General features: G+C 39.4%; 1 protein-coding gene across 11 annotated transcripts in view; it reads right to left on the reverse strand.

Moving 5' to 3' along the window:
- Positions 1–4,059: 4,059 nt before the first annotated feature.
- The window catches only part of celf4 (CUGBP, Elav-like family member 4), a 106,156-nt gene continuing 97,218 nt past the window's right edge, over positions 4,060–12,997 (reverse strand). For 6 of the 11 annotated variants that reach the window (XM_078166904.1, XM_033626389.2, XM_033626392.2 and 3 more), the window contains 3 exons: positions 10,909–11,052; positions 9,563–9,757; positions 4,060–5,831 (listed from right to left, as the gene is read on the reverse strand). In XM_078166904.1, coding sequence (XP_078023030.1) covers positions 9,630–9,757; positions 10,909–11,052 — 272 coding nt within the window. In that variant the 3' untranslated portion in view covers positions 4,060–5,831; positions 9,563–9,629. The remainder of the gene's footprint in view (positions 5,832–9,562; positions 9,758–10,908; positions 11,053–12,997) is intronic. The other 5 variants (XM_033626393.2, XM_078166910.1, XM_033626390.2 and 2 more) reach the window with 3 other exon arrangements.

Raw genomic sequence — 12,997 nt, forward strand, 5'->3', positions numbered from 1 at the left:
TCACTGAGTATGTTTACATGCCCAAAACAGCCAGGTTTTTGCCCCGACAATATTCCTACTACGGTGTTTGAATGGCAAATAAAAATGAACATTCACTAATATTCCTGTTTACATGCAGCCGTGCATACTTGGATTAACACGACCTAACGTGCTGTTTATCACATCAAAATACAGAACAGTGGAACAGCTGCAGTCGTTTGTCTCATTTTGCTTCTTTGCTCAAAATAGGATTTTTTCACAGTTTCCTACCAGTGGTGGATTTGATGGAAAGTGTAAAAGCAGACTCCTTCTTTTCTTCCCTCAGCCACCTTCTTGAAAAGGTCGGCCTTGCAAAATTTGCTCATTTTTAAAAACCTGTTGATGTCGAAGTCTTCAATAATGTTTAAAAGAAAGTGTGTTTCTACTTCTGACAGGAAATGTGGGCTTTTCTTTTGGGCACACATCTCTACCCCAGCCTGACATACTGTTGGCTAGCTGGGGTGTATACAAGACATTCATGACAATGCACAGAGCCAACTATAAACAGCACAAACTGTGGTAAAACCCCAACTGAGAAACGTATTCCGAATGTGCTGTGTGCATTTCCAAATAATGCAACTAAAACCAGAATAATCTTGGCACATTCCGCGTCTTAATTGTAAAATGCTAAACTCAGAAAAAGGCCTAATACTGAAAATCCAAACAGAATGTGCTGTACATGGCCCTATCAAATTTGGGACATTAACATATTTGGAATACTAGTCGAACATTAGCGTGTATGTAATTGTTCTCAATATGTATTGATTAATTGATACTGGATGGATAGACCAAACCATCACCTCCTGCTTGGAGAGAATAAAGGGGGACATTTGTGTGGGGACTCTCACATTGAGTCATCAGTAATTATGACACGACACAGGACACTTTATTCTAGACTGTGCTTTATTATTGGGCTAAGCTGAGACGCATCATTCATTTAAAATTACAAAAAAAGAGTTCAGGGGACCAGAGAATGGTGCAGTCTGGAGAGACAGGGGCGGGAGCCTAAAGCGCACTGCCCAATCAGAAGCTTAGCTCATCAGGAACCCGGCAAAGCTTAATATGCAACATTCATTTCCCCACCCTCTGTGTGTGCTGAAATTGGGAAATAGATTTCCAGAATACTTTGAAAACCATATGAAGGAAAATGTGATTCTAGCAACACTACTGAGCTTTAGAAATTAAAACCACTGATAACAGCACTTAAAAGAATGATAGTAAACTCAATTGTTTTCGATGAGATAGTGCAGTTTTCATTGAATTTTGCTCTTGGTAGAACACATCAGCTGAACAAGATCAGAGCTCCGTCAAACAATACAAAGCAAGATGGGAAAAACAGGGAGGAGGGGAATAAAGATTTCAAAATCAAAACTGGCATTTTATGCAGGCAGTTAATCAGTGATTAGCAATCCGTCAGACATTAGATCCTTACATATTAGCAGCAACTTGTAGTGACCTCAAGGCATATCTTCTGTTGTGAATACATATCTGATTGAACAGTTGGTTTATGAAGGAGTGTTTGAGTTGGAATTGCTCCTTTTTTTTTTACTTTGTTTAAAGGTTTCAGGACGGGAGCAAATGGTGTTCAGAATGACAGAGGAATCCTCTAATTGGCATCTCTTTTTAACAATCGTTTAACAAAGCTAACTTTTTTTTGGAACAGAACAATGAATTTGTAAATACAAATACACATAAGGCTTTAGTATTGCACTGCATTGTTTTTGAAGAGTTTATCAGCAACAGGAAAAATGTAAAATCAGTCTTTGTAGCTGTTAAGTTCAGAGTTTGCCAATACTCTAAGAGTGGTAAAATGTGATGTGGTGATACAAAGCGGAACAGATCAGTGGCAACAAGAGAGCTCAGATCTTGAATCAAACAGCACGAATAAATAAATACATAAACACAAATAAATAAATAAATAAATAAACGCATAAATAAATGATTAAAAATCTGTCTTTGACATCACTTGGTCAATAGGAGCATTTTTCCCCATCATCAAAGAAGTGCTGAAGGCATGGTCCTGCAGACAGGAACAATGATCATCTGTGGACCACAACAGTGGCCCATGCATGTCATATAAAAACTATTTGGTCACGTACCAACTCATAGAAAAATAATGCCATGAAAGCATGCATATTATCTTAGACATGACTTATTAAATAAATATCTAAACAAATAGATAAATGAATAGAACCCATCAAAGTATTTTTTTTTTTTTATAAAATAGGTCAATGTGTGTCTAAGCTCTAACTGAGGTCAATGCTCTCCCTGACTGTATTCTGGATAAATGCCTTGGTCAGGTCCTACAGTTTGTACCGTATCCTAGCGACTATTTTTTTTTTTTTTTTTTTTTTGTACCTGGTTTTATTGAGCATTATCATGTTTTTCATTCATATATTTTTTTTTAAAGTATTTAAAGTACTTTATCCAGTCCTTGTAGATAGAAGTAAAAGTCCTATAAAATATGCAAACCTATGTACAGAGGAAAACAGAGCAAAAAAAGGAAACAATTTACAGTATATTCATCGGTTTATGTATATATTTATATTTATATATATTTATATTCAAACTTCTGCTCTGTTTCTTGTTGTTTTTGAACCACGATACTTTGTTTTACTTTTCTCATGTAAACTTGCAGCTTAAAGTTGGAGCAAATGAAGAAGAGGTGCTTGGCGTTCTAGTTCCCGCGGTCGTTCTTGCTTCCCCTCCCTCATTTCACTCGACATGAAAACATGGGCTGGGTGAAAGACATGAGTGATTGCTCAAACAAACCATTAGAAAAGCACAGACCGCGTTGACACCATTTTCAATTTTCTCAGAGCAGCGAGGGGGCAGTCAAAGAGGGCACACAGTGTGGCGATCAGGGACACCAGACATATGACATTTAGCTTCAGATGTTATTGTCGGCTCAAAGGCAGCTCAGGTGGATGTACAAGGCGTTTTTGTACGAACCAACCGCGGATACTGTCGGAGCAAAAATGATCATGATGGTCATCTGGTCATTGTTGTGTGGCACATACAAACAGTGGCGTCCTGGGATGTGTAGTGGTGTCTTTTAGCCTCACCGGATTTGAAGGTAAATGTTAAATTATTCAATCTGCTAAAAAGGTTAGACACAGACACTAGGGAAATGGCATAATGAGCAGTTTATAGGAAAACTAGTAACAGCACCCAACAGGAAGCATTGTCTTCCAAAGTGTCATATAGCCTTATAAATATTCATGTATATAAATATTCATTGAGTAATCTCCACCAGCTGAATATGTGTTGAATGCAGGGTCCAATAAATCCAAGTCTGTTGACCTTTTGCAGGTATATAGTAGGTGTTCATACCATTTTTGTCGACTATTATGAGAAACTGTATGCTAAAGCAATATGAAACCAGCCCCAGTGATACAGCAGTTGTAATGGGTAAATGGCTTTTCACTCTTATTGCTTCATTTTACAGTTTCATTATGCTTTAATACTTGATTGTATGAGGACATATATAACATAAGGCAATATAACATCTTCTAAAGGATATGCTTCATGTCAAGCTTTACCAGCAGAGGTCCACACATTAACTGCTGGATGGGAAAGTACATAAAACCTCTCTTATTCTGCTCGATGGGAAGCCAGCTCTCTAATTATAACGTACTCATCAATATTACATCACCTTCATAACCATTAAAACCCTCACGTCAGGTCCAATAAGCTCAATCACTTCTCATATTAAACCATGTCATGTCAACCCTGAACTTTACCCTAGTTTTGACTCCAACCAGTGGAACGTAGTCACAGGTGCCCTGCACACAACTTTGATAGTTAGCACCTGTGCTAACAGGTTACCTAATGCCCGCTTTTATCTGAAGTGAAATCGCATGAGTCTACGTTTGTTCTAAATGCATTTTTTTTTTCAGAGACATTGATGGACCAACAGTTGTTGGACGGTTTGTTATATTGGACATGCACTGAAAGCTCTCTACGCTGCTGACAAATGATATGGATCTGGCTGTAGTTTTGACATCATAATAGCGCGTTGGCTGCTTGCAGTAGTGTGTGTTTGTTTTTTTTTCTTTGTTTTCTGAGAGCACAGTGCTTGATGGCAGATTCTGCAGGTGACAAGGCACACCTTGACATGGTGACAGCCCATACGCTACATGCACTTTACTGAATGCAAAAGAGAGCAAGGGTTGTGAGACGTATTCATTTTGGTTCAAGTTTCAAAGAGAAGTTTGTGTGTGTGTGTGTGTGTGTGTGTGTGTGTGTGTATGTATAAGCTCAAAAGATATGTTTGGAATAGAGTCGAAGATAATTGTCCTTTTCCTCTAAAATCATTTAGCCTGATTCTCTTAAAGCCTGCTACTGAGATGTGGCTTTTTGCATTTTCAGATAATATTTACACCATATGTGTATTCTCACACATGTATCTTTTAGCAATATATTGTGTGTCAGCATATAGGTAATCAGAGATAGGAATGCCTGCAGTTTTGGGAGCTGCCAGATTTGCGATTCTTCCCAAGCAGAGCAATGTTTCAAACTCCAGCTAAAATCTACAAAAAATTACAGCTCAACATAGTCAGTCGCCGTTCTATATACAGACACACATATATAAAATATGTGCATATAAATACATATATTTGTTTGTGATTAATATCTATTTATCCATATATACTGTATATATGAATACATTTGCTTGAATGCTTGTTATACATATATATGTACTGCAAATATAAACAAGTTCATATATTTCAAACGTTTCTGATGTTATTCTATCTATGAGGTTAGGATGTCAAGTTAAAAAAGATAAGGCTGTGATACGGAGCAGCCCCTCCCATGCACTCGCCATCCCTCCCAAGACAAAATGAGAAGAGAAAAAAATAAACATTTTGAGTAATTGTAAACTAGCGAAGTGAGAGACCCCATTTGGTCATCTGAAATAGTTTTGCCTGTATTCAAAAAGCATATCAGCAATATATATGTATATATACATGTGTTGTATATATTCGAAATGTACACTTCTTTTAAGTGCAACTCCTCAACCAGTTAACACTGACTGAAAGAGATGCAGTGGTCCGAGTATATTAGAGCTACAAGTCCTCAGCAATAAAAATGTTTGGTCTTTTGGTCCCTAAAACAACTAAGGAATGACAGGTAAGACTCCCTGGAGACCGTTGCTATGGCTCTCCTTGGCAACGGTATCCCCTGGAAACGGACAGGCACTCCGAGCTAAAGATGGCCATCCCAAATCGAAGCCAATTTGTGTCCTGAAAATATCACATTCCCTACTTAAGTTCTCACTCCAAGAATTTCTTGTCCCTTCTTGTTTCAAGTCTTATAAATTGGTCTTCAAAAGTCAACTGCCCCAAACTCAAACCATCTTACAGAAAGATCTCCTACGGCAATCTTCTATTCAGTTTTTAAAAAGTTTTGTTCTTGGTGGACTTTTGACATCCATATTCCCTTTAAGAGTTCAGTGGGGTTGGTCATTGTAAGTAGGTTTGATAGAGTTTTCTTTTACTTTTTTTTTCTCCTCACTGTTCAAGTAAAAGTTTTTGTGGTCCAGAAAAGGTAGCTGTCATTCAAGCAGGGTTTTGTGGGGAAAGAGGTGTGTATATGTGTGCAGAAGAAAAAAGGTCCTGGGGCTAGCCAGGCTGGTACAAATTCTCTCTGAGTTCCAAAGTTTTAGTACATCCAAAAGGAGGTGTCCTTGACTCGGTCATCACTCTCTCTCTCTCTCCTCTGTTTCTGAAGCAGCCTCAGTGGTCCAGATGTTGAGTTTGCACTCAGTGGCGGGTAGCAAGAAGTCAACATATGATTCAGCTCAACAAAACCTGAAAAGCACAGGAGAAACAAAACTCGTTTGAGTCAGGTAATATGTTGGAAAACAAAACAAATTCACACTAAATTGTGGTAAAGCATATGATTTATGGAACATTTTAAGCCACAATAGTGACGTAGCATCAGGGATGGCAATATCAATCAGTTAGTTGGTTGCTCCACCACTTTGGTCCAGACTGACATATCTCAACCACTACAAATGGAGAGTTTATCATTTGTTCTCAAGGAGGAAATTCTTTTGATTGGATTGCAACTTTGGGGATCCCATGCCTTTTTCTTTGGTGTGACCATGAGGCTGACATTTTTAGACCTTAGTTTGATATCTTGACAAGTTGTGGATGGATTGCAAGACAATTTGGTACAGATATTCAAGGTACCCAGAGGATAAATTCTAAGCCTCATTTCTACCAAGCGGACCGGTTGAGTTCAGTTCAGTTTATCACACATTAGAACGGTTATTTTTGTGTTTCCAATGTCAAAGTTGTGGATGGCGCCAAGAAGACTGCCCCATGACATCCATTTTTCGTCACCCTTATGTTGAGGTACCTTACACACTGATCTGATACTCGAAGGTGGAGCTAGAACCAATGCAGTCCATTGACTGGTCAAGAGAAAATCATCAATCTTGCTCTACAAGGACCCACAAACCATGCAACCCTGTACTGTGGACGATCAGTGAGTTAGAGACGTTCCTCTGCATTGCTAGTGAAGAGGAAATAAAGCAAGAGTTGAATGTAGCATTGATGCAGCTGTTACTATCTGGTAACCACCCTGCCCAATGTCTGCAGTGGAAATGCTAAACAGATCTAAGGTGTAGATACATGTCCGTCTGGGTAACGTACTGGTTCTAAGGGTACCAACCTATACCGAAAGTGTTTGGAGGAAACGTGGCTTTAACGACTCCCCTGGTGAGTCAGGATGGATTAGGATGATATGTTGTGCACACATTCATGGTTTGAGATGCTGTATCTAAAGGACTGTGGTGATTCCAGCACTTTTCCTCTAGCCCCACCATCACATTGTCTTTAGTGGTAAATTGTTTTGACAACTATTGAATGGATTGCCGTGATAATTCTAATCGTCTAAGAATTTAGCATAGCGTAAGTTCAGGCAGGACATGATGTCAAGCTCAGCTCCCGTCCCAGCTACATCAGCTGATCTCAAACAGCCAATCAACTGATGGAGCAGCTGATTAATGGAAGGGAGTCAGCTGATAGATCACGATTCCTTTCTATGCAACCATTTGGCAAATCTCATTCAAGGCGCCCTATTTAAACTGCTCTGGCCTGCCTAGTGTTGCTGCGTCCTCTGTAAGCCACTTTGCAACCCACCTCCACCCCAGCTCCTCCTTTTCATGTTGTGTCTGACTTATCAGTGTTATTTGTGTTTTTCATTGATGCTTGCTGTGGTCTGTTCCTGGGGGTTCTTTGCTACAACCTCCCTGCCCTTCCATGTACCTACACCCTTCCACGTGCCATGTAGGCACTCCACATAGGCACGTGGAAGGGCAGAGAAGTGTGCTCTCTCTGCCTAAAGGCTTTCCACGTAGGCGCATGAAAGATGCTTTCTGTGTAGACCTAGGAAAGGCAGAGAGGCCCCAGAACAGAGCCATACAGTCAAATATAATACTGCAAATGGAAATAAAATGTTCTTTGACTTAAGTGTTCCTGACTTTGCTTTATTACCAAATGCCAGCAAAACTGGTAACATTCCCATCAGCCTCAGCTGCACTTTGTGTTTAGAACTAATAAGCAATTGTTTGCATGCTAACACTCTAAGATGGTGAACATGGTAAACATTATACCTGCTAAACATCAGCATGCAAGCATTGCCACTGGAAGCATTTCAACATGCTGATGTTAGCATTTAGCTCAAAGCACTGCGAGTACAGCCTCTCAGAGCCCCTGGTGAGGAGTAGAGTAGGAGAGTAGAGTCTGGGTCTTGTTAGCTTTTCATTATTAATACACTTGATATTAATTGTGTGTTTATAAGAGCTATAAATATCCAACAATTATATGCTCTAATTGTATGTGTCGTTTGTTTGGTCATTTGTTTGTTTACTTGGATCTTTATTAGACAATTCAAAGAGACAGCTTGTTCCTCTGGGCTCAAACATTTATTACATAAGAGATCAAATTTCTACATCACATCAGAAGAAAAAGTTAATGTGTGAAACATTTGTTTTTACTGTTAATTTTTTTTCAGTGACTATGTGCAGTGTATTCCCTATGTATCCTCCTGTGCTGTTAATACTTGCTGTATTTACATGCAGATGGAGCAGTGGGATATGTATTTACAGGACATCTTCACCAGCTCTAAGACACTTAAGTTCTGGTATGGATAAACAAAGATAATTTTGCGGAGACAATGTTGAAAACAAATCAGTGCTCACCCTGCAGTGAATTAATTTAGCTCCCTGGCAGTGATGCTGTAATCTCCCCAGTGAAAAACAATTACGATTGTTTTTTTTATTTAAATCAAACCGTTTATTGCTGTTTTTGAAATGATGAAGGGATTTTAATCAAGACACACCTTAACCCTCGTGTGTCATTAGAAGGAAAACAGTTCTCCAGCTTGCTGTCTGAATATGGACTTGTCAATTTGATAACTGCGTGCCAAAATAGTGCGTGATGATTATATTTGGGTATAAGAACAGTAAAACTGGGGATGCAAGTGAAAAAATGGCAATAAGCTTGTTTATCAGTTGACATTTCAAACACTGTAATAACTGTCAATCTTGGGCGAAAAGAAACGGAAATCAAAAAGAGATGTTTTCTCTGCCTTCCCGTTGAAAATGTTTTTATACATCAGAAGTAATGGTGCCACATATTTTGTGACACATTCATATGAGATCGCGCTTTTCTTCCCGCAGTGATTTGCCTCGGGACACCGTCTGGTATGGTTCAGCTAGTTTGTGAGTGGGTGATAAGTTGCCCTTGAATGAAGTCATCAGTGGTGAATGAACGACACAGCCTAAACTCTCCATCACACAGATGAAGGGAGGAGACAAAGAGGAACAGCACAATTACCCGCCTGAGGGGTAATAAATGCCTCTCCCTTGGAAGCAATTCCTTCCCTGTGCAACACACTGAACCATTTACCAATTATCTTTTACCTACAGGGTAACATACAGGGTCACTTACTGTAAAGCTGTTCTACAAATAGAGGAGGCTTCGTGTAAGTAAATGCTCCTACAGCTTTGTTTGTTTCAACCAGCCATGAAAACTGACAGTAGTATTTATATCAACTGTGTGGTAGAGAGCAGAGAGTTTAATAATAAAGTAATATATTTAACATTTCTTATTCGTAATATACTGTTAGTCATCGTCAAAACCTGGAAGTTTTGTTCTCATATGTGCATGTAATGCCGCCCATAAGAAAACTGGCAACAATACACTACAGTAAATCTTGAGTCATGATTATGTGGGTGGAATTAACATTTACAAATGCGCACTTGAACTATCAACAAAGGGGTAAAACTTCATCACTATTCTTTACAAGCAATTTGCAGATGATCAGCTAGTTATTAGGCATCTGCAAATGTTTTATGACATTTATAAAAGGTTACTGAAACGACATCAGGCAGTGCCATGAATGGGCTTGCCATTTGAGCATTTGTCAGTATAATACACAGCGGTTGTGAATGCATTGGTTCAGCTAATCACCCATCAAACTGAAAAGCGACAACAAATGTTTCCACGCAGAGGCGAGGTCGGTGTCTGACCTGTCTTTCCCTGTGTGCGACGGCTGCCCCGGCCGCCAGGGTGGCGGCGGCTGGCTGGGGCAGGGGGCTAGTAGGGGCGGTTGGCATCCTTTGGCCTCTTCAGCTGCACCTTGAGTCTTTTCATGCCGATCTGGAAGCCGTTCATTGATTGGATGGCAGCTTGGGCACTACCTGGGTTGTCGAAGCTAACAAACCCTGGGGGAAAGGCCAAAAGAGGGAGAGAAGGACGGATGTGGTTAGATGAAGAGGCGAGGACAGTTTGGGATCACAAAAGAATGGATAATGAGGATGAGCTTAATAAGATGAAGCAGTCTTTTACATGAATTTATAATTATAAAACTTTTTCATCTGTATGTAAAACAATAACATTCACACAAAATGCACTATTAGTTCTAAGCATTAATACAATAACTAGTAAATACAGCACTTCATAATCATTAGTAAAGCTGACACAGAGTATGACAACAACAATAGATCACAACTGTAACAGAGCGCAGCATGCAACCAAAATCACAATATGAACTTGGTGATGGGATGTAAAAACCAAAACATCGACGTGGTTGTGCTGTATTTGAGTTTCGGTTTTTAACTTCCACTCGAAAGTGAGAGAGCATCAAATCACGAAATGAAAAACCTGCATCTCAAAATTGCAACATGAATAATACAACATTAACGTTGTGTTGTATTAATGAGCAAAAGCTACTTTGCAAATAGGTTGCACCTGACGGACTCTCCATTAACTATTCTCCACAATCCATTTATAATTTGCCACATAATTATACGTTATACGGCTAAATTGTGCTGTCAGTGGCATAAAGTGAGACAGCGGTCTCTCTATCTCTGCATGCTGAAGCAACTGTTATATTCTCAGCATGCAGTGCTTTTGCTTACAGTAAGTTAGAGACTGAGAGTCAGCACTTGTATTATATGTCATAAAGAGCACAGCGGCAATGCAACTGTGCAAACATGGCATTAAAAACAGAGCTCACGTCTATCGTGATCAGTCTGACTGTTGATGTTACAACAGTTATATATATATATATCACTGAAATATTTATCAAAATAAGAAATTAGCCGGAGCTTCAAAAGACAACAGCTTTCATGATTAATAGAAAAATCCAGACAAACTCATTCTCTTTTCTTTTTAGTAACAACCAGCTTTTGCACAACTCTAGAGAAATTCTCGTCTGTTTTCTTCTTCTTTTTTTTTTTTTTTTTTAAGGGAGGGGTGTTGGGAGGTTGGGGGGGGGGGGGGGGGGGTTGACTGCGGTAAAGAAGGTGATTAGTAAAAAAGAATAATCAGAATAAATAACCAATAATCTTTTGGTTTGTTCATTTTTACCCACCAAAGCATTTACTTTGGTTTGTCGCCCGATCCACAAACACTTTGGAGGAGATGACATTACCGAAAGGCAGGAACATCTGCATCAGCTCTCCATCCCCAAACTCCTGTGGGAGGTGGTAGATGAACAGGTTGCAACCCTCTGGTCCTGCACAGGGAAACAGAGAGGGAGAGACAGAGAGGGGGAGAAAGAGATAAGGGGCAAAGGTCAGAGAAAAGGAGACAAGGAGAGGGAGAGAAGCATGAAAGGTTGACAGCGGCAGGAGGAGACTTTGAGATGAAGTGGATAGAATAATGTACTCTCTTTCCTTACTGATTTTAAGTAGTAGGAAAAACATGATGTCACAAATCAGGATTAAGCAACATTAAAGCTAAAACTATTAGTTGATTAATCGATTAGTCAACAGACAGGCAACTATTTGAAAATCTATTAAAAATCAAAAAGAAAAATCCCTCAGTTCCAGCCTTTTAATTGACTTATTTTTTGTTATTCTTTGTCTCATGAGACAGCAAATTAAATATCTTTCGGTTTTGGACTGTTGGTCGGACAAAACAAGACATTTAAAGATGTTATTTGAACCGTTTCCTGATGAAGCCGGGGCTCATTTCACCAAATTTGCAATATAAAAGCTCCGATCTGCCACATGAGATCGTATCCTCCCCTGTTAATTTCGCTGTTCTGTAGTTTCCCTAATCAAAACAAACACTTCCAACCCATGTATGAGCATGCGAGAACCCCGCAGGACTTGCAAATTGCAGATACATTTGTGAGTCCTGCGGGGACTCTTGCATAACTCGCAAATCACTTTTGTGAAAGTTGGTTGAGGATTTGAGAGTTAAAAGGAGAACTACACCCATTTTCAAATTTCATATGTTATTCCTGTGGTCTGACACAGTCTGAATATCTAAGTAAACATGAGCAAGTCTCCTAAATTAAAAAACTGGAGTGCTAAAACTCAAATTAGTGACGTCATCGGGAGCTGCTCCACAGAGAATGAATTGGGAAAGATGTTCTAGATCATACTGAGAGCGCCCAGGGGAATGCTCTGAATGTGTGGGTACATTTTCTGTTTCAGCTCCAGACTTTATACTTGATGACATCACAAGTTTGAGACTTACTTCTCAGGTTTCCGGCTTTGACAGAGAGAGGCTCATGTTAACAAATATTGATTTAACTTCCCAAGGCCATGGAAATAACATATTGGAATTCCTAAATTAAATGTTGTAATAATAATAGCTACAAATGTTTTCCTATGTTAAAGAAAATACCAGATTTCTTTACCAAGACTTTCATTTTATAGAACTTAAAATATATTCTCTCTAATATTAAAAGTGAAATCAAGTTTGGCATCAAAGCTGCAAAGTGCAGAGCAGTTTATCTCAGCATGCAGCCAGTAATTCTGGGTCATCTGACAGTTTGGGCTGTAATGGAAAACTCACAGCTTCAGCATTAAGAGTGTTCAGGTATCCCCGATCAGAGGGCTACTAACTGCTTCAATGGAAGCCTCTGGGATGCCACAGCTGTTAAATGATGTGCATTGTTTTGTTTATTTTCCACAAGAGGGCAGTAATGTCCCAAGCATGGGTGTCCCAAGCAGGGAGGTCATTGAGTTCATTGGTAGGTTTACAGCTCAGTTTGAAACCCTGTGTAACGGTAGTAAAGTTAGTTAACCTCCAGCCGGCAAGGATGGCATCGTACATATACCATGTCATAACCTGACACTCTTTATTGTGCTTTATTGTTCGATTTTAAATGTGTCCCCTCATTGGTGTCTTTAAAAGGGCTGAAAAATAAGAGTTCAAGCTCGTCAGTCGTCTCTTATCAATCCTGACTGATGCTATACTCTGCGCAAGTGTGAGCACTCTGAATATTTTGCTTTAACAGAATGGCGAGAGGTGAGATCATCATGGCTGAAAACAAAGTGAGGACCGGGTATTTTTAAAACGTGGGTGTTTATTCCAGGGCTGTACTGGCGAGAGGATTAAAGTCAAACAGAGAAGTAAATATGAGTAAATGTTTGCGGCATGTATGAATATTTAGGAGTGAATGGTGTGCCGAGTGTGTGTGTGTGTGTGTGTGTGTGTGTGTGTGT

The sequence above is a fragment of the Epinephelus lanceolatus genome, chromosome 1, assembly GCF_041903045.1.
Source record: "Epinephelus lanceolatus isolate andai-2023 chromosome 1, ASM4190304v1, whole genome shotgun sequence".
NCBI classification, from domain to species: Eukaryota; Metazoa; Chordata; class Actinopteri; order Perciformes; family Serranidae; genus Epinephelus; species Epinephelus lanceolatus.